Source organism: Myxine glutinosa, chromosome 6 (genome assembly GCF_964187855.1).
Source record: "Myxine glutinosa chromosome 6, kmMyxGlut1.1, whole genome shotgun sequence".
NCBI classification, from domain to species: Eukaryota; Metazoa; Chordata; class Myxini; order Myxiniformes; family Myxinidae; genus Myxine; species Myxine glutinosa.
The window spans coordinates 104419000-104446091 of NC_136266.1; the positions used below are offsets into that span (position 1 = coordinate 104419000).

The 27092-nt window shown below is 48.5% G+C and overlaps 1 protein-coding gene across 3 annotated transcripts in view; it reads left to right on the plus strand.

The window, feature by feature from the left end:
* The window catches only part of ASPA (aspartoacylase), a 66028-nt gene that overhangs the window by 118 nt on the left and 38818 nt on the right, over nucleotides 1-27092 (plus strand). For 2 of the 3 annotated variants that reach the window (XM_078780290.1, XM_078780292.1), the window contains exons 2-3: nucleotides 155-196; nucleotides 14666-14934. In XM_078780290.1, the coding sequence (XP_078636416.1) occupies nucleotides 14696-14934 (239 nt within the window). In that variant the 5' untranslated portion in view covers nucleotides 155-196; nucleotides 14666-14695. Of the gene's footprint in view, nucleotides 1-4; nucleotides 22-154; nucleotides 197-14665; nucleotides 14935-27092 lie in introns of those variants that run through there. The other variant, XM_078780291.1, reaches the window with a different exon arrangement.

Here is a 27092-nt window from a genome sequence, read left to right on the forward strand (position 1 = left end):
TTGTTTGGCGATCACTGGGGGGTCAGTTAAATGTTTTAAAACTTTCACTTTATTTAGTTTTTAGAATAGTTAAACTGCAGCAACAAATTAACGAACCAAATTAATTAGTTTTCCTCAGACATGCAAGATAAACAGTTGTTTGCGTGTTTTTCAGCTTTGTCAACAAGAGATTCGCGGTGTTTATTCATCCCTTCAGGTATTTTTTTCTCTTCAGTTTTACCTTTTTAGTTCATATTGGGATCGTTGCATGCCACGTCACTTACCTTGATTTTAAACTCGTTATTTTTCCTCGAACACTTTAATTAAAACGCAACACAGGTAAAGTTTTATTTTGTGGCGGGCACAATGATCAATAATTCCGCGCACCAGTGGGTGGCGCGAGCGTCCGGGCGTGGAACTGAGATACATGCCCCGCCTTTCGGCCGATCGGCCACGCCCGGGGACAAGGCGTGGCCTCGGGACATATATGCGGGCTCGAATGTCGAGCCCGCCCAGTGCTGATGTGCGAGCTTGTAATAAAGTGCTTTCGTTTGTATCCACGCGTTGTGGCCTACCTTTTTGGCAATCGAGTCGTGTGTGCACAGCACCACACTGGTGACCCCGACTGGTTCAGCCGTTACTGACCCCCGAACGCGCCATGGCTATCAACGCTGTCGCCATCAAACTCCCTGAGTTCTGGGAAGCGCAAGCCGACGTTTGGTTTGTGCAGGCCGAAGCTCAATTCCAACTCCGGGGCATCACGGCGGACGAGACAATGTACAACCACGTGGTCGCCGCCCTCGGGCCCGGCACTGCCGCCCGCGTCGTGTCCATCCTTCGGCGCCCGCCGGGCGACCACAAGTACGCGGCGCTCAAACGTCTCCTCCTCGCCACATTCAGGCTCACGGAGGTCGAACGCGCCGACCGCCTCCTGGACCTTCCTGCCATCGGCGACACACGACCGTCCGTTCGGATGGATTTTATGCTGTCCCTTCTCGGAGACCAGCGCCCGGATGTCCTCTTCCGAGCACTTTTCCTCCGCCAGCTACCTGTACAGGTGCGCCTCGCGCTGGGCGGTTCAAAAACAACGGAACCCCGCGCCCTGGCCGGAGAAGCCGACAAATTTTTCGCGGCCTGCGACATGCGGTCGGTTTATGGTGCTGCCGTAGTGGATCCAAGTGCTGAGGCTACAGCGCCCCCGGCTTCCCTCGTGGCCGCTGCTATGCCCCGCCCACTACCGCCGCCGCCACCACCACCGCCGCCGGCACGGCCAACGCGGCCGCCACCGCCGCCGCAAACCTGGTGCTACTATCACGCCAGGTTCGGCCGCAAGGCTAGAACGTGCCGCCCTCCGTGTTCTTTTGACGGGTCGGGAAACGACCGGGCCAGCGCTCACTTGCGGCCATGAGCATCGGCCATTCCGGCAGCCTCCTGTTCATCACGGACACCTCGTCTGGTAGTCGTTTTCTGTGCGACACGGGAGCGCAGGTAAGCGTCCTCCCTGCCTCCGCGTCCGACAAGCAAGCCGCGGGCCGGTGCCCCGCTTTGCTTTCCGCCAACGGAACACCCATCCGCACATTCGGGAAGCGTTGCCTCTCACTGCGGTTCGGAGGACAGCGCTTCCAATGGTCGTTCGTCACCACCAGCGTGCCAATGGCCCTGCTCGGTGCGAACTTCTTTTGTGCGCATGGGCTGTTGGTGGACGTTAAGCGTCGACGTCTCGTCCAGGCCGAAACCTTCAGCTTGCTCACTTGTTCGCTGAGCGGCTCGCTGAGCGGCTCACCGAGCGGCTTGCTGAGTGGTTCCGTCCCGGCGAGGTTAGTCTGTACGCTTCCGGCAGCGGATGAGTTTACCCGCCTCCTCGCCAGTTTCCCGGCACTCACGCGGCCCACCTTTTCAGCGGTGGCCATCAAACACGGGGTGGAGCACCATATCCCTACCGTCGGCCCACCGGTCTACGCCCGGGCGCGCCGCCTCGACCCCACGAAGCTCGCCGTGGCGAAAACGGAGTTCACCATGCTGGAACGGCTGGGCATCGTACGGTGCTCCAACAGCGCATGGGCCTCTCCTCTGCACATAGTGCCCAAGCCTGGCGGCGGGTGGCGGCCGTGCGGTGGCGGCCGTGCGGTGACTACCGCCGGCTCAACGATGCCACCACCCCCGACCGCTACCCGGTCCCGCATATTCAAGACTTTTCCGCCCGGTTGGCAAACACGACCGTTTTCTCCAAGGTGGACCTCATCCGGGGCTACCACCAGGTCCCTGTACAACCGGACGATGTCCCAAAGACGGCCGTCATCACCCCTTTCGGCCTCTTTGAGTTCCTGCGGATGCCTTTTGGGTTGAAGAATGCGGCCCAGGCGTTCCACCGGCTCATGGACAGCGTCTTGCGCGACTTACCTTTCATCTACGTCTACCTGGACGACATCCTAGTCGCGAGCACGTCCCGGGAGGAGCACCTGCTCCACCTCCGCACGCTTTTCGAACGCCTGGGCCAGCATGGCCTGATCATCAACCCCGCGAAGTGTCGTTTCGGCGTCACCGCCATCGACTTCTTAGGGCACCGCATCACCAGGCACGGGGCCATCCCTTTACCGGCCAAGGTGGAGGCCGTCAGGAGTTTCCCGCGCCCCCGCACTATCAAGCGGCTCCAGGAATTCCTGGGCATGGTGAATTTTTACCACCGCTTCGTGCCCCGCGTCGCCCAGCTCCTGCGCCCCCTGCACAGGGCCCTCCGGGGGAAGCCGGGCAAAGGTGACATCGCCTGGACGGAGCCGATGGCCGTGGCGTTTGCGGGCGCAAAGCTGGCCTTGGCCAACGCCATCATGCTGGCGCACCCGGCGCCCGATGCACCAATCGCCCTCACCACCGACGCATCAGACTACGCGGTGGGCGCGGTGCACGAGCAGTGGGTGCGTGGTGCTTGGCAGCCGCTGGCGTTTTTTAGCCGGCAGCTTCGCCCGCACGAACGCCGCTACAGCACCTTCGACCGCGAGCTGCTCGGGCTCCACCTGGCGATCCGACACTTCCGCCATCTGCTCGAGGGCCGCCCGTTCACGGCTTTCGTCGATCACAAGCCCCTTGTGTTCGCGATGGCCAAGGTCGCCAAGCCTTGGTCGGTCCGGCAGAAACGTCACCTCTCTGCCGTGTCCGAGTACACGACGGACATCCGTCACGTCGCGGGTAAAGACAACCCGGTGGCGGATTGCCTTTCCTGGTCCGTTGCACACGCGGTCCACCTCGGGATCGACTATGCCCGGATGGCGGAGGACCAGACCGCCGACCCCGACGTCCAGGCCTTGCGGACCGCCATCACGGGCCTCCGCGTCACCGAGGTGCCGTTCGACGTCGCGGGCACGGCCCTCTTGTGCGACGTCTCCCTCAGCCGGCCTCGCCCCATCGTGCCCGCTGGCTGGCAGCACCCGGTTTTCGACGCCATCCATGGCCTGTCCCACCCAGGCACGAAGGCCTCCCAGAAGCTCGGCGCGGCGAAGTTCGTCTGGCATGGCCTCAGAAAGAACGTCCGGGACTGGGCCAGGACGTGCTTCGCGTGCCAGCGCGCAAAGGTCCACCGCCATACCCAGGCCCCGTTGGCCCCGTTTACGGTGCCCGAGCATCGGTTTGACCACGTCCACGTCGACTTGGTGGGACCTCTGCCCCCCTCGCGGGGTTTCACCCACGTCCTCACCATGGTGGACCATACCACCCGGTGGCCGGAGGCCGTGCCATTGGCGGCGACGGCTGCGGCTGACGTCGCGCAAGCCTTCATCGCCACGTGGGTTGCCCGGTTCAGTGCCCCCTCGGACATCTCGTCCGACCGCGGCCCCCAGTTCACCTCGGAGCTCTGGGGAGCGGGGGCGCAAGGGTTCGGCGTCAAACTGCACCGCACCACAGCCTACCACCCCCAGGCCAACGGCCTGTGCGAGCGCTTTCATCGCTCCATGAAGGCCGCGCTCCGGGCCAGCCTCCGCGGCGGCAGCTGGGCCGACAGGCTCCCCTGGGTCCTGCTGGGCCTCAGGACGGCGCCCAAGGACGACCTGCGCGCGTCCTCGGCGGAGCTGGTCTTCGGACAACCGCTGCGGGTGCCGGGAGAATTTATGCCCGACTCCACGGCTCCTTGGAGCGGCGCAACAGCGCTCCGCAGCGCAACAGCGCTCCACCCTGCAGGGGACCGCCAGGAGGTTCGCCCCGGTGCCGACGGCACACCACGGTTGCCCGTCCTCCCACGTCGCCCCGGAGCTTCGCACGGCGGAGTACGTTTTCGTCCGGCACGACGCCCACCGGGCACCGCTGCAGCGCCCATACGACGGGCCCTTCCGCGTGCTGGAGACCGGGGACAAACATTTTACCGTGTACATCGGCGGTGCCCCGGATCGTATCTCTGTGGACCGCCTCAAGCCGGCCCACCTCGATCTGGACCACCCCCCGCAAGCAGCTCTGCTTCCGCGTCGAGGCCGCCCTCCGGCGGTCAGACCCCCGGCACCCCCCAGCCCCGCCGTCCCGCTACCCCCCAGCCCTGCACTCATCACCAGAGCGCGTTTCGGCCGGGTCATCCGGCTTCCCCGCAAGCTCACCCTTCAGGTGCGCGGGAATTCTGGGGGGGCGCGTGTGTCGGGCACAATGATCAATAATTCCGCGCACCAGTGGGTGGCGCGAGCGTCCGGGCGTGGAACTGAGATACATGCCCCGCCTTTCGGCCGATCGGCCACGCCCGGGGGCAAGGCGTGGCCTCGGGACATATATGCGGGCTCGAAGGTCGAGCCCGCCCATTGCTGATGTGCGATCTTGTAATAAAGTGCTTTCGTTTGTATCCACGCGTTGTGGCCTACCTTTTTGGCAATCGAGTCGTGTGTGCACAGCACCACAATTTTTGATTTTGAATACCGTACCTGGCGTTGTCTTGACGGTTATAGTAAGAGTGGGCTATAAATGGGTCATTTTTAGCCGCGTCGCAGACGCTGCTCATGGAGTGCCCTCTGCTGTTGTTGTTGTTGTTCTTCTTGTTCTTCTTCTTCTTGTTGTTGTTGTTCTTGCAGAGAAGACAAAACCTCAAAGCTCCACCCATTCTGGGAACCATAGCTCCACCCATTGTGGGAGAGGCTTCATATAAACAAATATCCACCATTTTATTAACTCGCATAGCTTTGAGGCCTGTTTTGTAGGCCCGTGATGTCTTGCTCTCTCACACAGTTTTCTTTCAAATCAAATTCGATATATCATTTCATTTTTCACAGTCGCTAACATAGTTTTAGACTCGGTTGAAAAAAAACGTGAAGAAAATCCGATGAAAGTTGCCCTTTATAGAACGAAATGAATTCTCAAAGGCCTGTAACTTCAAGTCCATTGAGATTTTTTTTTTTTTAATCGCGGCATGGTCAGTCATACACCGCCCGAAATAACAGATGGGAAAATGCCGAGATATATTAAAAATTCGTCCATTTGATGACAATCGTCACGATGAAATATTTCATTTATACGTCGTCACAATAATGTGGAGAGAGGAGCATAGCTTCGTTCAGTGTCGCTGCACACGAGAAATTGCCGAGATATATTTTTTTACAATCACGGCATGGTCAGTCATACACCGCCTGAAATAACAGACTGGAAAATGCCAAGATATATTAAAAATTCGTCCATTTGATGACAATCGTCACGATGAAATATTTAATTTATACGTCGTCACAATAATGTGGAGAGAGGAGCATAGCTTCGTTCACGTGTCGCCACACACGGGAAATTGCCGAGATTTTTATTTATTTATCGCGGCATGGTCAATCATACACCGCCTGAAATAACAGACGGGAAAATGCCGAGATATATTAAAAATTCGTCGCCACACACGGGAAATTGCCGAGATATATTTTCACTTTGCACAAAAATAACATCAAGTAATCGAATCAATAGGAATGTCCTGTGCCTATAACATCGACGTTATAGGCACAGCTGCATCTAGGCATTGTGTAACATCGACTCGGCTTTTGTTTTAATTAAAACTTTTTGTACTTGTTTTATTTTGCTTAGGTGACAGTTTTTTTGTATTTCATTTGACCTATCTCAACATGAAATGACAAAATTTTCGGCCTGGGGTCCAAGAAAATAGTGTGCAGGGCAAAAATCCAAAATGGCCGCCGTTTTCCTTGAAAAATCACATTTCTAGCCATAACTTTGTCATTTCTGGGTATTTTTACTTGGTTGTGGTGTCTAACCCTATGTTTATGGGGTCAGGCAATCTATTTATGCAATTAGAAGTAGTGTCAAACCTTCAGATGTTGAGTTAAGACATATTTTTGCTGTATGTTTTGAGTTAAGACATATTTTTGATGTTTTCGATGTTGAGTAATCATATTTTTATTAAGACATAAGTTATATTGTCTATTTTTATTTCACATTGTCTATTTTTGACACTACAATTTTTGCCCTGTACACTTTTTTATTGGACCCCAGGCCGAAAATTTTGTCATTTCATGTTGAGATAGGTCAAATGGAATACAAAAAAACTGTCACCTAAGAAGAATAACAATAAAAGTATTTTTGGCCCCCGTATCGCCCACTCTTAGTTAAAGTGGCTGCCTTATTGCAATATTATTGGGGGAAATGCCAGGGGCGTAGAAAAGGCCCCCTTATATGGTATGTGCCATGTGGCAAAGTATATAAAAGAAGGGACATTAAAAAAAAAATCTCGTGTGCATGCTGGACTACCCTTGTGTTCTTAGGAGGAACCAAGTAATGCTCCAGAAAAGTTCATATAAAGGAGTGCCAGTTTGATTCATACAGATACATGAAGAAGTAAATGTATTTTCAATACAGTTAGTCTCTTGGTTTCAAAGGGACCTCTTCGTGGTCCTTCATTTTTCTGTAAAAAAATTAAATGCCAAACATAATATGAGTTTTCTATTCTATTGCAGAAGTAGTTGTAAAGGGTGTTTCCCTAAAGAATGCCTTTTTTTTCCGAAACGAATCATCCGGTCGGGAAAAAACGCATTCTTTAGGGAAACACCCTTTACATGTACAATTCATCCATCATCTTTAATTATCATCAGTAGTCATCATGTACATATCACGTTTGTCAAATATGTCTGCAATGTCAACACTTGCAAGTTTATGGAATGTGCAATTATGGTACAATAGGGACTGGTAAAATAGGCTGCACTGCACATATGTACAATTCTTTCATCTAATCCAATTGTTGCCTATAATGTGTACACACATCGCACTTGTCCAACGCTTGTCCAAAAGAATAAATCACACCCAACATGTCTGCAATTGGTTGGTACATAGTACATACTAACTTTATTGATTTTTTAAAACAAATTCGATTTCACACACATGCACCTTATCTTATGAGTTTTCGTTTTCAAGGTACACAGAAAACTTTACGTACGGATGGGTTTTAACCGATATATGTAGGGCGCCCCTTTATATGAACTTTTCTAGAGCATTACTTGGTTCCTCCTAAGAATACAAGTGTAGTCCAGCATGCACATGAGATTTTTTTAAATTGTCCCTTCTTTTCTATTGTTTGGCATTTTCTACAAGCAATGGAATGTCCCTTCTTTTCTATACTTTGCCACATGGTGCATACGTATAAAGGGGGCTTTTCTATGCCCCTGACATTTCCCCCAAGAATTGTTGTGTAGATCACGCTCGATTCATTTCAAACTGATAGGACTAAGCGTTGTACTTGTCAAATTATGACGTTATAATTAAGGCACCAATGACGTCATTGTTAACAACACATATTCCCCATGGGGTGTTCTTGACAAGGTGCCAAGTTTCAATTTTTTCCATGGAGTGGTTCCGAAGATAGAGGTGCAACGTTTTTCAGTTTTTCCAAGATGGCGCCCGTACCTCGTGACCTATGATGTCATAATTATTTTAAAAATTCTACAGGACTGGTCACTCCTATGGTGAAAAATTTGCATCAATCGCTCAAGTGGTTGCAGATAAAATATAGAATGAATCTGAGAACAAACAAACTTCCAAAAATGGCGGAAAATAAATAAAAATAAACAACATAATCAATAGGATACCAGCCTGGTAAGGCTTTGGTACCCTAATAACTGCTCCCCATAATTATTACGTTTCCCGTTATGGTTACATGCTCCCAGTCCCTCTATACAAGGGGAAAGGTGACCCTCTGGAGTGTGGCTCGTACCGAGCGATAAAGTTATTGGAGCATGGAATGAAGGTATTGGAAAGGGTGTTGGAGAGGAGGATAAGGAAGAAAGTGAAGATCGACGAAATGCAGTTTGGATTTATGCCAGGAAGAGGAACGACAGATGCGCTTTTCATTGTGAGGCAGTTGCAGGAGAAGTACATGGATAAGAGGAAGAAGTTGTTTTTTGGGTTTGTTGATCTGGAGAAAGCATTCGATAGGGTTCCACGCAAAGTATTGACATGGGCATTGAGGAAGTTAGGAGTGGAGGAATGGTTGATCAGAGTAGTGATGGCAATGTACAAAAGAGCACGCACAGCTGTAAGGACGAAGGACGGGAACATTGGTGAGTTTGAGGTGAAGGTGGGAGTGCATCAGGGGTCGGTACTAAGTCCACTATTATTTGTAGCTGTGATGGAGGTGCTGGCTCAGACCGTAAAGGAGGGTTTACCGTGGGAGTTGTTGTATGCAGATGATCTGGTGTTGATTGCGGAAAGTATGGATGGACTGAAGGAAAAGATGAACAAGTGGAAGGAATGTATGGAGACAAAAGGTCTGAAGGTGAATATCGGAAAGACAAAGGTGATGGCAAGTGGTAAAGCATGTGGTGAGGTGGAAAGAACTGGGAAGTGGCCGTGTGCTGTGTGCAGGAAGGGTGTTGGAGTGAACTCCATTCAATGTACAATGTGTGCTGAGTGGGTTCATCAAAAATGTAGTGGTCTGAGAGGGTCATTAACCAGTGTGGCAGCTACATTCAAATGTAAGGTGTGCACAGAGGGAGCTGCAGATGGAGGAAATGTTGAGTTGGATCTTGGAGACGGCGTGAAGCTGGAAGGTGTGAAAACATTTTGCTACCTCGGAGACATGCTGAATGGAGAAGGTGGATCAGACTCGGCAACGGTTGCTCGAGTGAGATGTGCATGGAAGAAGTTTCGGGAACTGAGTGGCGTGCTGATGAGGAGGAGAGTGTCGCTGAAGCTGAAGGGAAAGGTGTATGCTGCATGTGTGAGAAGTGTTATGATTTATGGGAGCGAGACATGGGTAATGAACGTAGAGCAGCAACGAAGGTTGGAAAGGGTGGAAATGCGAATGGTTCGATGGATGTGCGGAGTATCGTTGAGAGAGAGGAAGACAAATGATGAATTGCGAAAGATGATGGGAATATTGCCTGTGATTGATGCTGTGAAGAGGAACAGGTTGAGATGGTTTGGTCATGTATTGAGGAAGGATGAAAGTGACTGGTTGAGAAGAGTGATGGAAGTTAATGTAGAAGGAAGTAGAGGACGGGGAAGACCGAGAAAGACTTGGCTAAAGATGGTGGAAGAAGAAATGCGGGCAAGGGGGTTAACAAGGAGAGATGCAGAAAATAGGGCAAAATGGAGAAGATTGTCATGGGGACCGCAAGGCTAACCCCCACTCTAGCAGGGAACATGGCCTTAAAATGCATGTTGTGTTGTTGTTGCTCCCAGTAATGATTACTTGCTCCTCGCAATGATTACCTACTACTCGTAATGATTACCTACTACTCGTAATGATTACCTACTACTCGTAATGATTACCTACTACTCGGAATGATTACCTACTACTCGTAATGATTATCTGCTCTGCTCCTCATAATTACCTGTTTTATGAAGTAGTTAGTGCATTTGGGCAATTGGTCAGGTGGTTAGGTGCTCATCGTTAAGCGTTCACTCATAACGAGGAAACTATCACCAGTTGCTCGACCAGGTATATGTGCAGGCTTTATAAAAATTAAAAAACAAACTTTTGAATGTTTACTTGACCGTTTATTGTTTTTATTGCTTACTAGCAAAGGTACCCGGAGTTGCCGGGTAATGCGGAGTCGCTTTGTGACGGGAATATTAAGAGAAGGAGGGAGGGGTTGAGATGGGAAGGTGAGAGAGGGGGAGGTGATGGGGAATAGAGGAAGGGGGAGGTGATGGGGAATAGAGGAGGGGGGAGGTAGGGATGGGGAGGGGATGGTTCTCATATTCAAGTTCCTATTGTTGCCCAGATGACAAAAAAATGTTTCGTGTTAAAAAAATGAAAAATATTTCGCGTTAAACGGACAATTAATTTTAACCCCAACGTGGCTGGCAAACTGCGTCACCAATGACGTCATATTTAACAACTCTTTTGTACCATGGGTAGATGATCAAAACCTGACAAGTATTGAATCGATAGCATTTGCGGCTTCCGAAAAAAGGCTTTTTTAAGTTTTCGCTTGTATTCAAGCTTGTTGCCATGGTGATACCAAAATCAAAATTCAGAAAAACATGGCATTAACTCTCCTATGCCCCAACATTCCTGTGAAGTTTCAACTTAATCAGTGCAGCAGTTCCGGAGAAATAGCTTTGTTCGGTTATATCAACATGGGGAAGTACTCCAAGATGGCGTCACCTATGACGTCATCAATTTTGTTTGGTTTTTCATTGCCAGACCATGTGACTGATCAAAACAAAATTTCATATTCAAGTTCTGATTGATGTGTAGATGCCAGAAAAAATGTTTCATGGTAATCGGTGATTTTTTTTTTACCTCAACGTAGCTGCCAAACCGCTTCACTGATATCATCTTGAACAGCTTTTTTGCACCATGGGTAGATGATCATAACCTGACAATAATTGAATCGATAGCATTTGCGGTTTTGAAGATGTTTAAGTTTACGCTTAAATCCAAGCTGGTTGCCATGGTGATTGCAAAATCACAATTCAGAAAAAGAGGACATAAATTCCCATTGGCTCCAACATTCTTGCAAAGTTTCAACTTGATCGGAGCAACAGTGCCGACCCTACAACTTCCACAAAATTCGGCGGAAAGAATAATAAGAAGTCTAATAACAGTAGGAGACCAGGTCTTTAATATTGTTATGGATCTCGGTTTCGGCGCTCCCCTTACCGAGGGGGGGTTTAATCCCCTCGTCTATCACACTGGCCGTCCGAGTCCTGGAGCTATGACGTCACTTCCGGTCAGCGCTGAACAGGGTAGTAGGCCAATTGTTCCTATTACCTAATTACCAGCGCCTTCCGGTAAGCGAGGAAATGAGCCCCGCCCGAGCCGCGGCTGTAATGGACACGCCGAGCGAAGCGAGCCATGACTCAGGCCGTTAACAAAAGGACTAAACCCGACTATAGCGGTTGGCCAAATCGTGCCGCAGGTACTCAATGGGGAAGAAAAGACGGAGGCGATCGAATGAGAGGAAACCAGAGTTAGGGAAGAACAAAGAGTGGGTTTATTAATTATATACAAAAACCCAAAAGAAGAGGAAACTAGAACGGGCACTCGGTAGAGCGCATACCTTCGCCGCAGCTACTGTTCTGTACTTGGCATGGGAGTGTAGGGAACAGAACAACAAAAATACGATTTTGACCTTTTCGTGACCTTGACCTTGACCTTTGACCCGATTGCTCCCAAAATCTAATCAAATGTGTCCCGTATAATAACCAATCATCCCACCAAATTTCATGCAATTCGGTTGAATACTTTTTGAGTTATGCGAATAACATACACACACACACACAGACATACAAATAAATACACAGCGATCAAAACATAACCTTCCGCTTTTGCGAAGGTAATGAAAGCAATATACACAGCAAAAGGACACAGGGCAAGCTTAACTATACAGTCTTACTTACAACCCCGGACAAACAAACAGACTTACACGGGAGGGTAGTGGTAGGAAGGAATGGCTGGAAGGGGGAGAAGGTCCAAGCAGATGGCAGGGCAGGAAGGTCCGGGCAGATGCACAGCGTCGAAGTCCGCTCCAGTCCACGCTCCGGGCTCGCGGCGAAACCCGGCGGCAGCTGCACGTATCGGTTTCACGCGGTCGGACAATACGAATATATCGCGGTATTGTCGTCGTCAACGGACCCACTCTCCTGCCTTACGATTCGGCTGTAACTCATCTGGTACCTCGTACTTCGGACCTTCGGACTCATCTGGTGAAGCAGTCCCTCGCAGCCGCTTTTATTTGGCATTTCTGTATCCAGCCACCGGTTCCTAGGACACGCCTACCGGTCGGCTCACCTCGGCCCTGGTTGGCCGGCGAGGGCCCGTTGGCTCCACCTCTTGAGGAGACATTGACAGGCCACGCCTCGTTCCTGGCGCTCAAACCCACCCTCCCCTTTTTTCCTCCAGATTACCGCGTGCGTAATGGTGGCTTGGGGCCAACAATCAAACCAAAACAAAGGGTAGCGAACGCTGCCATGCCGCTACTGCACTTTGAAGAGAGAGAGATGATTGGGGATAATTGAAGGGGCCTATCTTATTTGATTAATGCAACATAGATTCAACTATTGGGAACAGATCCTTAACTAAAACACATAATAATGAGATAACTACAGAGAGGTCCTATGGTGTTCTACGTGTTGTACATGGACTAACTAGGGTGCGATCTTTAACCTTTACCAAAAATGGGGATATTTACAGGGGATTATTTATAAGGGAACATTTACCAAAATTTACAAAGTGAAGGTACTAAAAACCGTAACAATATACTTGGTCCCCTAAACAGAAAGAACTAGAATCCGGGCACTCGGTAGAGCGCATACCTTCGCCGCAGCTACTGTTCTGTACTTGGCATGGGAGTGTATGCGATGTGAAACTTTATGTGAAATGCGATCGATTTTTAAAAATCAGAATTTGAGCAAATCTGTTTCATTCGTCTGTTAATATGCCTCCCCGATTGACAAATCTGCAATTTGAATTTCATTTGAGGTTGAAATGATTGCGGGAGATCGCGTTATAGTGATGACGTCCTGGATGGACATCCTCTTCTTCAGTCGCTCATAACTTTGAGTGAAATACGATCGAGTTAAAAATAGTCAGAATTTGAGCAAATCTGTTTCATTCGTTTGTTAATATGCCTCATCTCTTGACAAATCTGCAATTATAATTTTTTTTGAGGTTGAAATGATCGCGGGAGATCGCGTTATAGTGATGACGTCCTGGATGGACATCTTCTTCTTCAGTCGCTCATAACTTTGAGTGAAATACGATCGAGTTAAAAATAGTCAGAATTTGAGCAAATCTGTTTCCCAAAATCTAATCAAATGTGTCCCGTATAATAACCAATCATCCCACCAAATTTCATGCAATTCGGTTGAATACTTTTTGAGTTATGCGATTAACATACACACACACAGACATACAAATAAATACACAGCGATCAAAACATAACCTTCCGCTTTTGCGAAGGTAATGATACCGCTCCTGAATGCCTATCCTGAATGCCTAACGTTAAGTCATTAAAGGTTGTAATTTACTCAAAATTCATTGGATTTTCAACAATTTTGTTGGAGGCGAGTGTGCAACCACTCCCACGACCACCAAAACGGAAAACAGAAATCCAATCAAAGTTAAGAAAAAAATTAACCCAGGTAAACGATGGCAGTAACTATGACTCTCTTAAAGTATTAGTGAAGAAATTCACAGAAGCTTGGGTAAACGTCAGGAATAACAATGACTCTCAGGTGTTCGGGGTAGGGTTAGTGAAGAAATTCACAGGATCGCAGGTAAACAGCGGGAGTAACTATGGCTCTCATTTTATTCACATGTAGGGTTAATGTTTGTGAAGAAATTCAAACAAGCGTGGGTAAACGATGGCAGAAGCTATGACCTAAAAGTTGTAAGTTCGCATTTCAAATTTATCGCATTTCCACCAAATGTGTTGCAGTCGAGTGTTCAACTAATACAGTGACCATCAAAACCAAAAACAGAAATCGATCAAATCAAAGTTAAAATAAACCCATGAGGCTGCTCAAAGTAAAAGTGCGTTTTCTCCAAAGGAATTCCATTACAAAGTCATAATTCCTGATTTATTAGCAATCCATGCACAATCCTAACAAAATCAGAAAACTTATAACCTCAGGCATACAATGATATCCATAACTTTAACCAAAACCTTCTTTTAGACAACTTTATTCGTCGAAAACGCCACAGCCTGGCAATTATCCAAGGCCAATCCAAGACCATCAGCCTACAGGCGATATTTTTAAACATTAATAATAAATCAAAAACTACAAACTTCACAAACACAAGACTTGCATTATTCTTCTCTGGACACCCTGGTCTTTCCAAATATCCACACATATCTGCAGGACCGATGCAAGAAACCTGTTTCACGATGGTCTAAACTCAGCTCACGTTCCCTGTTAGTGAGCGAACAATCTCAATATGCCGAAACAAAATGGCGGCTGAAGAACTCGGCGATGTCACAGTGGGCTGACCAAGATAGCGCACCACCATTTTGGTAAAGGTTTTTTTTGTTTTGTTAGGAGCACCTCGTTAATCATCTTCAAAAAGGGTATTTAAACACACCCAGTTTTCATTCATGCAATCTCTTTGAGGTCGAGAAGTATGCATGCAAAGTTTGGGGCCGCTACATTTCATGGTATTGGAGTTATGGAGGAGCGCGCGTGCACACACACACACACACACACACACACACACACACACACACACACACACACACACACACACACACACACACACACACACACACACACACATTGCCTTTTATTATTTTAGATTCATCCCGGCACAGGAGCTGGAGTCGACATGCAGAGCTTCCCACGCATTGTGCCACCGGTGCGGCGTGTGGCTGTCGCTGGGGGTACACACGGTAATGAGATGAGTGGGGTATGCCTGGCACGGCACTGGCTCGGTTCGGGTCGTGCTGAACTACAACGGCCTCATATCCATGTCGAGCCGTTCTTGGCCAACACTCGGGCCGTTGAGCGATGCATTCGCTACGTTGATGCCGACCTCAACCGGGTATTCACGGACAAGAATTTGAGGTGAGCAGAACTTGCCAGCCCCGAAGGCTATATATTTACGAAGGCTATATATTTACGAAGGCTATATTTGATATTTTGACCACCCTGTGGTTTGATCACCTCCTCCCACCCATTCCCCTCCCACATCTTACCCTTCCTGCTGCATCCTCCCATCCCAACCCCTCCCTCCAGACTCCCAGCTCATCCCTTCCCCTCCCTCCCCACTCAAGCGAGCATTCCATTTGGAACCATTGATAAGGAACAGCTGGCTTGGAAAGTTCTACCTAGCTCCTTGGTAACTGAACACACCCCTGGGCATTTCGACAGCATGCAGTATACATACAGAGCCTGGTGTTGGCTTAGCGGTTAGGGCGCAGGCTTGGGATTGTAGGATCCTGAGTTTGAATCCCGGTCGATCACTGAATTAACGCCAGGGGTGTTGACTCAGCCTGTCATCCTTCCGAGGTCGGCAAATTGAGTACCAGCTTGCTGGGATGAATGATTCTGGTGTGTACCCCGATTTAGAATAGGTACACCGTATCCCTGCGCATTGTAAGAGGCGACTAAGGGTTGGCGTCAGGGTATCCGGCCATAAAAACACATTGCCTCAAACAGGGAACCAAGATTGCCATGGGGCCCGCTCAAGCGGGGAAAAACGATCATTCATGTGTCCTTGGTGTCCTTGTGTTTTATACTTCTTCCTCCCCCTCCCCCCCCCCTTCCCATGCCTCCTCCCCCACACATCTCCCTGCTCTCAAATGTTTTGTTTGTGTGCTTCCCCTTCTCTCCCTATCTTTTCTTCCACTCCCTCTTTTTATATATTTTGTTTGTCTGGTTGATTTGTTTGTGAAGTAAATGTTAGCTCTTTCACGAGCCTCGATTCAGTATACAAAAAAAAATAAAAAAATACAAAACACCGACAAAAGGTCATTTTTTTAAATTAAAGACTTCAAATATTAATCACAAGTATCACAGATCCCAGTAGAGTGACACCCTAGCTTATGGAGGTGTGAAATAAGAAAATAGTGCAGAATGAGGGATGACAGCCTTGCTTACATAAATACACTTAGTTATAAAAATCGCTAATTTCTTAACTTTTTCAGATGTCACTCCAGATTTCGACACTTATTTGGTCCACCAACTCAGACTCTCAAATCAGAAGACAGATGTTGATTTTATATGCTCTAATTAGTCTGTGAGAGGCCAACGTGGAACACATCATATAATGCATAAATTCGCTCCAAGCTTCTCAAGTGAAAACTATAGCACCCACAAAAGTGATGTGTATACAGCAATTCGTATGAAGATCAGATGGGCACCGCAGGGTCCTTCCCTCATCCCACCCCATCCCCTGCCTCCTCCCACCCCACCCTCCGAACTCCCACCTTACCCCTTCCCCTCCCTCCTCTCACCCACACCCTCCCTCCCAACTCCTACATCTTCCCCTCCCTCCTCCGACTCCTTCCCCTACTTCCGGAGAGAGAGAGAGAGAGACAGAGACCGAGACAAAGACAGACACTGTGACTGACTGACTGTTTCTTCCTTTTATTACAAAAGTGAAAAGGATCAGTTATGTATAGTCACAAAGAAAAAAAAAAAAGAAGAAAAAAACACCTTTAGAGGCCATTTTTCCCCGCAAGCGGGGGTTGGCCTTTTTCAGGAACCGTGGTAGTTGTTGTTTTTCGGTCCCCTTTTTGAAGCAATGTTTTACGGCCGGATGCCCTTCCTGACGCCAACCCTTTTTGCCACCTTTAACGACAAGCAGGGAATTACCAGTGAACTGGTACTCAATTAGCCGACCTCGGAAGGATGACAGGCTGAGTCAACCCCCCTGGCGTTAATTCAGCGATCGACCGGGTTTCGAACCCAGGATCCTAGGTATCCTAAGCTGACACCCTAGCCGCTAGCCCAACACCAGGGTATAGTCACATAGAAAGAAACACAATAATTAAAATGGTCTCAAGGAGAAATGATTAACAAATCATCATCATCAAGTTTGCATATGACATCATTAAAAACCCACTTTTCTTTAAAAACAGTTAAATTCCTGTTCATTAAAAAAAAAAGGTACTCTAGCTTTAATCTTGCACTTACAAGAGCCTTAAAGGTGAGCAGTACATCATATGAAGAACCAGAAACGTTTCCCATTTTTTTTTTTCCTGGACTTGTAAATTGCAAACTTGGCCTGACCAATTAAAAAGTTCATTAAAACCACATTCCTAAGGGAAGACGGTCCTAAAACACCATAAATAAAAACATTGTAATTGAAGAGAGAACCGAGTTTCACAAAGCGTTCCTGGAGAAAGGTAAAAAGAGGTTGCAATCGTTCACATTCAAGGTATATATGCGGTAAAGTTTCAACGGATGCACAGAAAGGGCACAGATTAGAATTAGCAGTAGAAAACCGGTTCAGTAAAACATTATAAGGTAAAATCCAGTGTACAAGCTTCCATTGAATATCTCCAACATACTTTGGAGTAGGCAAGAGATAAAAAAAACTTCGCTAATTGGGACAGTTGGGGAGTATTGGGGGTAAATAATCCCGCCATCGAAGCCTCGGGTGGTCAGAAAATGTTTTTGCAAATAAAATTTTAACGTACGCGTTGTACAAAGTTTTCTTTGGAAAGGAAGGAAGGGATAATGCAGTATCATCAGGGCTGTTCAGGCCAGGGGACAGATTACGTGCCGGGCTGAAGACCAGGAGTTTGGGGAAGTCACCTGTTGTTTCCTCAGGGGAAGGTCCAAGTTCCTCGCAGGTATTACGATACGTTGTGGATATCCCTTGAAGGAACCGAGAGATGATCCTGACAGATTTTATTCCAGTTTTTTGTGCCACAGCAGCAGCACTCAACCAGCAGCTCCCAGACTCTGTCATGAGGTCTTTTACTCGCAGCAGCTTGGCATCAACAAAACGTTGAACGAGTCCCCTATTATTTAAACTGTTTTCCAGGAAGGGGTTGTAGCATAGGGGTTCATTCAACAACATTTCCATGTTGTATGTTGCCATTTCACGGGAAAAGGACAGGGCTTGCCAGGCGTTCATCACCCCTTGGTAAAAGGTGGGCAGCAAGGATAAATCTATTTGATGAGGGTTCATCAAGAAAGGTTCTCGGCAGTAGCCCAGCTTGCATGTAAGCTGCAATATGCAGTTAGCCAGAGGCCTCCAGAGTAGGGCTTCATCTCCATATATAAGTTGGCAAACGATATGAAGCCGGAAGACCATAATAGGGCTGCGGATATCAATGAGACCTTGGCCACCTTCAGTGAGTGGTAAGTATGCCACGGCGGGTTGGAGCCAGTGTTTCCCACTCCAGAAAAAATCGACAATGCTCTTTTGGAGTGTGATAAGAAGGCTCCCGGGCGGTTGTAGGCATATCATCTTATGCCATAGCATAGAGGCGACAAGATTGTTAATAACAAGAGTTCTTCCACGGCAAGAAAGTTGAGAAAGAAGTCCTTTCCAACGGGCTAGTTTTGCCAATAACTTGTCCGGTAATCCGACCCAGTTCTGCTGCTCAAAGGTGTTGTCTCCTAGGAAAATACCGAGGTATTTGTTGCCATTTTTCTGCCAGTTCACTCCTCCTGGCAGGACAATTGGCGGGCAATCTCCAGGTCCTATCCAAAGGGCTTCACTCTTCTTCCAGTTCACCTGGCCTGAACAAGCCTGACAATATGTCTTTAATGCCTGAGCCACCGCAGTGACATCAGCATTATTTTTTTATATAAATACAAACATCATCTGCATAAGCAGAGACTTTTAGCGGTGTGGTAAGAATTGATCCAGTGAAGCCAGAAATGTGCGTACGTAATTGGAGCAAAAGAGGTTCGATGGCAAGAGAGTATAAAAGTCCAGATAGCGGGCAACCTTCCCATACTCCCTGTTGCACAGCAATGGGGCTACACAATACTTGATTAATTTTAAGAACACTGGATATATTACAATACAAAAGCTTAACATACGAGATAAAAATAGGCCCAAAACCAAAATTCTCCAAAACTCTAAAAAGGTACATGTGGTCAATACAATCAAAGGCTTTTCCTTGGTCAATGAAAAACAGACCAACATTCTTGTTAAAATTGTTACAAAACCGAATGGTATCACGGATAAGAAAGACATTATTAAAAATAGTACGTCCAGGGATACAAAAGGATTGATGTTCTCCTATTAGTACATTCATAAAAGGTTTCATTCGATTAGACAAGGCTTTGGCTAAAATTTTATAATCCGTACATAAAACAGAAATAGGATGCCAGTTCTCTATAAGTTGAGTGTCCGCTTTCTTCGGAATTAAAGTGGTGACTGCTCTCCGGCAACTCCATGGCAGTTGTCCGTCCTCTAAACATTCATTCAATACCTGCAGTAGGTGAGGTCCAATGGCGTCCCAAAACACTGGAAAAATTCGCTGGTCAGCCCATCCAGTCCAGGGGCTTTATCGGGTTCCAAGGCATTCAAGGCAGCGGTGAGCTCAGGTAAACTAAGAGGATCCTCCAACTGCTGCTTCTGATCCTCCACCAATGTTGGAAGGTTAGAAATAAGTTCAGATATTGCCTCCTGGTTAATGTCATGCCGCATAAACCGTTGTTTAAAATGTTTCCGGGCACATTCGCTGATTCTGCCATCTTCATAAAGGAGTTCCCCATCATGCAGCAAGCGTGTAATCACTGACGAAGAGGCCCCCCTTTTAAGGCTGAAGGAGAATTTGGTTGGAGCATCAAAGTCGTGTATGTACCTCATCTTCAGGCGCAATAAAGCATTTTGTGCTCGCCTTTCAGATATGGAATTCAGTAAGCCCGTTTTTCCATGAATTTGCTGCCTCATTTCCTGGTAGCTCACACTTGCAGTTCCCTGGAGCTGTTCCTGTAATTCCAGGATTTCATCTTCAAGTAAGGTTGTGGTTTTTCTTTCGTCTTGAACACCATATGCACGATATTGTTGGCAGAACAGTCTGATGTGCGTTTTGGCATTATCCCACCATTGTCTGAGGTTTGGGAAATTCCCTTGGGAGGCAACCAGGATATTCCAAATTTCCAGAAAAAAGTCCTTAAAGGTACTATCATCAAGTAAATTATTATTAAATTTCCAAAAAGCACTCTTGTGTTTCAGGCAGGGGGCAGAAATTTTGAGAAATGTTGCGCTGTGGTCCGAGAATCCTGATGGGCAAATTTGGGATGACAGAACAAGGCGTTCAAGTGGAGGATTAACATAAAACTTGTCCAAGCGAGCTAGTGCAATATTATTCTGAATGCATCGACACCATGTGTATTGCCTGATTGATGGGTGCTGTACCTGCCATATATCTGTGAAATTCATTTGTTTTAAAAATTGGGTGAGGGGGATTGTGGACGCAGGATGGGGCTCTGCACTGTTCCTGTCTAGTTGGGGCTGGAGGGTGCAATTAAAATCTCCACCAATACAAACATGATTGTCTTGGTCTTTTAGGGCATTTTGGCTGTCGAGGGAAGTTAGGTGTGTCCCAAGGTTATTTTAAAAATCTCGCCGAGCTACAGGCGTACTTGGGGCATAAATATTAAAAATAGTATAGAATTTTCCACAGTAGTGGAATTATAGGGATGCTAGAGATCCCTTTTGTATTTCGTTAAATTTAAGCAATGAAGGCGAAAAGGAAGGGCTAAGAATTATTGCTGTACCGCCTTTACGGGAGTCACTGTTACTAAAAAAGGAAAGGCCAGGGAAGAGCCTACACCACTCTGCGACACAGCAGTCGTTGGCATGGGTCTCTTGTAAAAGGGCAATGTCAACTTTCTTCTGTAATAAAAAATCCCTTACTTGAACTTTACGGACAGAGCTACATCCTCCGTTAATATTCAAGCTACAAATCGAAAAACTCATTACAAACACAAGGAGGAGTGACAACCACTCAATTTTTTGATAGCAGTTCATTCTTAGCTTTTTGTATACACTTCTTTAACCGGTGACGTTGGGAGGAATTGAAATTAAAAACATGCGGCCGTTTTACCATCAATCTAGCGGAATGTATAAAATCAGGTAGCTCCGGAAAAAAGGTTCCGATAACAACATTCCTTTTTCGGAATGTGCCCTTAAGAAACCTTTTTATCTCAGAGGGAGGGATTGGAGGGGTTTCTTCTTCCTTAAGGCTACCACATTCACTAAAAGAGTCATCTATATCAGATGGCTCAGATGATGTGTCACACTGGTTTTCATCATTTCATCATCATCATCATACTCACCGTCATCACATCCCTCCGCGTTATCGGATGGGGCATAGTCCATAGAGGGAGGGGATGGGGAGGCAGAGAAATGAGCCATTTTCAGGGGAGGGGGAGTGGGGGTTACTAATTTTTGCGGTTCAACCATATCAGTTTCTAGGTCAGTAGACAAGGGCGAGAATTCATCCACATCTATGTCCTCCAATACAGAGAAACGATTTTCTGTGACGAGGGACAAGTCTGGGGCAGGGGGGAGGGGCTGTCTGTTTTCAGTTGTGGGGTTTTTAAAGAGATGACCGTTTTCATCTGTTGTTTGCAAATGTCTTTTTAGCCACGTCGCAAGACGCTGGTCATAGAGTGCCCTCTGCTGTTGTTCTTGTTCTTGTTCTTCTTCTTCTTGTTCTTCTTGTTGTTCTTGCAGAGAAGACAAAACCTCAAAGCTCCACCCATTCTGGGAACCATAGCTCCACCGATTGTGGGAGAGGCTTCATATAAACAAATATCCACCATTTTATTAACTCGCATAGCTTTGAGGCCTGTTTTGTAGGCCTGTGGTGTCTTGCTCTCTCACACAGTTTTCTTTCAAATCAAATTCGATATATCATTTCATTTTTCACAGTCGCTAACATAGTTTTAGACTCGGTTGAAAAAAAACGTCAAGAAAATCCGATGAAAGTTGCCCTTTATAGAACGAAATGAATTCTCAAAGGCCTGTAACTTCAAGTCCATTGAGATTTTTTTTATTTTAAATCGCGGCATGCTCAGTCATACACCGCCCGAAATAACAGATGGGAAAATGCCGAGATATATTGTTTTTTTTTTAAATCGCGGCATGGTCAGTCATACACCGCCTGAAATAACAGACGGGAAAATGCCGAGATATATATTGTTGCGGATATGGGATTTGGCCTCCATATCCGCTTGTAAATATTCCCCTATTTCCCCAATACTCCCCAACTATCCCCAATCCCCCATTCCCTAGTCCCATTGTCTGTAAACAACACTCTGTAGAACCGACCTTCCCCTTTTTCCCCCCATTAAATGTCGTACCCAGGTCCACCGCATCTCACGTAGACAACTTTCGGACATCTTGCTAGTTATTCTTAGTCTATGTCAGTTAAGGACTCGTTTCCATTAATTCTGACTCTTCGTTGCACCAGAATGTGATTGTATGGCACCAGTAGTGAGTTTAGGACCTCCCCATACATACCTCCTCCCATCTTCCCCATGAAACAACAACAACAACAACTACAACAACAACTACAACAACAGGGGGGGGGGCGGCGCGGCGCGGGGCGGGGAGTGTGCGTCCTCACTCCGGCTTGGTTAGCCGCCATTGCCCATGCGCTCCACGGGGTTACCACGAAGGGGCTGGCTGTCAGCTCCTCGTCAGGGGCGGAGCCCGGTAACCCCCCGCAGCCAGTGAGAAGCGGCGGGCCGATTCCATCTGGGGCGGAGCTAACGAGCCGAGGGCGTGTCACTCCCCGCCGGATATGCGCAGCCACTTACCGGACGTGAGGTCAGATGCGCCCCCAGCTTGGAAAGACAAGTCGCGACCTCCGAGCGCTGAGCGACCTCCCCGCATCTTTGGACCGGACCGGGTCGATTTTGCCCCTGAGCCAAGGTGCACCTTGAGCCATCGAATACCTGCCCCTCCTTGCCATCAATCCCCGTGTGAGTCAGTTTTGTCCCGTTTATCTGTGGTCTGTCGGGAATAAGATAAGTGTGTCTAAGTGCCTATCTTCCTATGCTGTCTCTCTCATCCCTGTAATCTAACCTTCCGCAATATTATAACCTCCTCCGGAGGTCTTGAGAACCGTACCCCTGGTGTCGTGTCATTTTAATCCAGCCGTTGTGTCCTTTCCGTAATTGATTTAGCATAGCGCGACTCGGCCAACGTTCGAGTATAATCGGGTAACTTGTGCGAACACGGCGGCCATTCCGCTCGGCCCATCATAACATCTAAGTCGTGTCCGTAACAATTGGTGTCAGGAGTGTCGGATTCGGACCTGGGACTAAATTCATTTAGCCCAAATTTTGGAACACCAATTGTACCATTAGGGTAACAATTGGTGTCGAGGAGTGAGATTCGATCCGGAGCGCGTTTTACGCGCTCGAAATTATAACGGCGAAATTTGATTGTGTTTTACAAAATATAAAAACCCGAATTTTGAAAGTCGTGCTATGGCAGACCAAGTCGGCTGGGGTCCGGTAGAGGAGAGTGAGGCAGGGTCGATCCAGGACTAAATTGAGGGACATGAGGAGAGCGAAGCAGTGAGGGTAGCAGACGCACAAAATAGCGTCGTTGCGCCCGACGTTGCGGGCGCGCAAAATGGCGCCTCGCAAGAGCGCGCGGTAGCCGAGCCCGCTGTATCAACGGGCTTTAACATGCAGCCGATTGACATGCAGGCCCTCATTGCGCAGCTACAGGCAGCTGTACAGATGAGTATGGGGAGCCAAATTGAGCGATTGGGTGAGCGGTTGGGAAACCAAATTGTGGGAATGAGGGCTGATAGTGAGCGATTAGAGGGCCAAATGGGGGCAATGAGGGACGAAGCGAGGGGTACCGGTGAGGGGTTAGACAAGAAATTTGGGAAGTTAGACAATAATTTTGAGGGGTTAGACGAGAAATTTGGGAAATTAGACAATAGATTAGGGGAAATACAGGAGGGGTTAATGGGGGTAGAAAACAGAATGGCCGCTCAAGAGAATCAAATGGAAGGGATGAAAAATGGGTTAGAGGGGTTAGAAAACAGGATGGAAGGCAAATTGAGGGACATGAGGGACCAAGCGGAAAGGGAAGTTAAACAAATGGGGCAGCAGATAGAGGGGGTCAGAATGGGGGTAGAGACCAAACTGGATGCTCACAGGGAGGAAATGGAGCAGATGAGGGTGGCATCTGGGCAGGAGATGCAAGTGATGGGAGAGGAGATCAGAAGAGGTGTGAGTGAGGAGGTCGGAGGAGTGCGCGAGGAGGTGAGGCACTGTAAGGAGCACATGGAGAAGGAGGTGAGAAAGGGGACTGTAAAGTTACAAGGGGGCATAGAGGGCCTGACGCAGGAGGTGGAACAGCTGACGGAGGGACAAAAAGGACTAACGGAGCAGGTTCAAAGGAACACTGCGGTATTAGGAGGGTTAAAGGCGACACAGAAAGAACTAAAAGATGACTTGATAGCGACGAAGAGGGAATGTCAGATGGTACGTGAGGGACTGACAACGAGGTTGGACGAGGTGACAGAGGTAATGGAGACGAAGGACCGGCAGGTGAGGACGCACATGGAAACGGTCAAGGTAGCCTTGGAGGACGAGCTTGAGGAGACGTACCGGGACATAAAAGAGGTGAAGCAGAAATTAGAAGAAGTGGAAGAAGGGGTGAGCGAAATTAAGAAGCGACGGAGAGGGGATAAGAAAGAGATAAAAGAGGAGATAAAAGAATTGGTCCGAAGTCTGTGTTCGGATCGTGATGATGTGCTCATTAACCGGATGAGGGATTCGCAGGTGATGGAGGAGAAGCGAAGAGGAAGAGGACCCGGTGTAAGTGGTGACCAATATGGTCGTGCGTATGATGCGCCAGGGGATTTAAGAAGCTTGGGGGTCGAGATGGACCCGGGTGTTCGCGAGAGGCCGTTGGTGAAGTGTGCGACAGGTCTTGTGTGCGAAAGAGGAGGTGTGCGAGAAAGTCCGACTCTGGGGTGTGTGAGGAAAAAGTGCGTGCCAAGGAATGAGGGTGCTGGCGAGAGTGAGTCGGTCGTAGCGCGTGTGCGAGGGAGCACATGGAAGCGCGGTGTGGTGAGTGTTACAGAGGGTGTGACGGGAGAGTGTGCGCGAGAAAGGTGTGTGACGGACAGGTGCATGGGGAAAGAGTGCGCTGTCAAAGGCAAGGAAGAATGCACACCTGTGGTGAGTGTTACAGAGGGTGTAACGGGAGAGTGTGCGCAAGGGTGTGCGCGAGAGAGGTGTGTAACGGACGGGTGCATGAGGAAAGAGTGCGCTGTCAAGAGTAAGGGTGAGTGCGCTGTCAAGAATGGAGGTGAGAGTAGTGAGAGTGACAAGGAGCGTGAGTTGGTTGTGACAGGTGAGAAAGGATGCACACCTGGAATGGTAGAGCGTGAGTGGGAATGCACGCTGGAATTGGTAGTGAGGCATGTGGTTGGGTGTGTGAATGAGAGCACACCTGTGATTGTCACAGAGGAGGTGACCGAGGAGGGGGCGTGAAGAGGTGTGTTGGTGAGGTGTGCGACCAACGAATGTGTGCCAAAGTGTTCGGTGGTCAGGTGTGTGACCAAGGCTGTGAGTGGAATGGGTGTACCTGGGTGTGTAAGGAAAGGTACGAGGAGCATGGAAACGGCTGGATGTGTGAGCAAGGAACGGGCTGCGGGGTGTAAGCGTCCATGGTGAAGCATCGACGGTAACCGGTTTAGAGGTTAGAGCGACTTTTAGCCGAATCGGGCCCTCGGTGCGTGCTGGGCCTCGCTTTGAACGGCCGCGTCCGTGCTCCACTAGGCGGAGCGGGCAGCCCGATAGAAAGGGTCGTCATGGCGACCACTTTTTGTTGAGGCAGTCCGGCAGGTCGAGATCGGGACATTGGATGGCTCCACGCCGAGATGGTGCGTGGGATCTCGGCCCGGGTAAGCCCCCGTCCCTGCACCGAGTGCCGGACGCATCCAGCCGCTGGCACAGAACAACCCGCATTCATGGCTTGGCTTTACGAAGCCGGGCTTTGGACAGGAATTGGCGCACCGAGAGGCATTAGTGAGTAGACTGGGTGATGAGGTTAGTGTTTTGGACCCAAAATTAGAGAAAAACAAAATTTGATGATTGGCAAGGGATTGGCAGTAGTGATGGGCAGATGATGGGTAGTGATTGGCAAATTTTTAATTTGTTGAAATTTGATGTGCAAAATTGGTAGTGAGCGATGGGCCCGGTGGGTAAGGCTGGCATCCCTGCCGCCCTTCCCATGTGGGGCAAATGCGCAATAGCTTATGGGGTGTATGGCAGTGAAAACTAGCCCGGGTGGGTTAGGTTATATTGTAGGGATCTAGCGAAGATGACAGTAGGTGACGTTAAGTTTAGTTAGTGACTGATACCTGTAGTGGGGACGCAGGTAGATTAGTATGGATGATAATGACGAGGGAGCGCAATAGTTTAAAGGGACGACTGGGAAGCGCAAGTTTCAGAGGAGAGTAGTTAGATGAGATGATGCTGTGTGAGAACTGGACAGGTGTGTGGAGCAGTGTATGAGTAGTGAGTGTGTGGATCAGCGCGAATGCGCTTGGGGGGAGAAGGGTGCAGGTGGCACCAGGTGTGAGAGCACAGGTGTGCAGGTACAGGTGTGTGGAGAGAGTTGGAGTAAGTGGTACGGAGTGATGTGCATGGTGCGAAGGTGTGGATGGGGGAAGAGTGGACCCCTTTCACGAGTACCCGGGGCGGGTAGTGTAAGTGTTAGGTAGAGGGTACAGGTAAATTGTGGTTGGATATTGGCATCTGTGGTGCGGGTGACAGAATGGTATTGTGGATGGGTGCATTAGTGTTGTGGAAATGGCTGGGCGTGTAGCCTGTTAGTGTGTGTAGTTGGTTGGGCACTCCACCACTGTGAGGATGTCGGCCAGGTGAGGCCGCAGGTGGGCTCTGGGAGCCGGTAGTTGTGAGTGGGTGCCTGAGGATCCCGGGTGTGGATCGGGTAGCCCAGTGCCAGAGAGGGCACCGAGTGGGGAGAGCGCCAGAGGGCCTTCCCCAGGTAGATAGGTTAGGGTAAGGAGCAGGTAAGCTCGGAGGCAACTGCAGTGGTGGAGGTGTGCAGGTGGGTAGACCGGCTAGGAGAGCTACACGTCGCAGCCCAGAAATTGTACGAGGGCACCGAGAGATGAATCGGGGGAGTGAGGCCCCAAATTGAAAAGCACCACAGTTTGGTCAATGGGAATTGGTTTTTAGAACCCATAGTGTAAGAGGGCCAATGGATTGGCAGGGAAAGACCCCGGGTAATGTAAAGT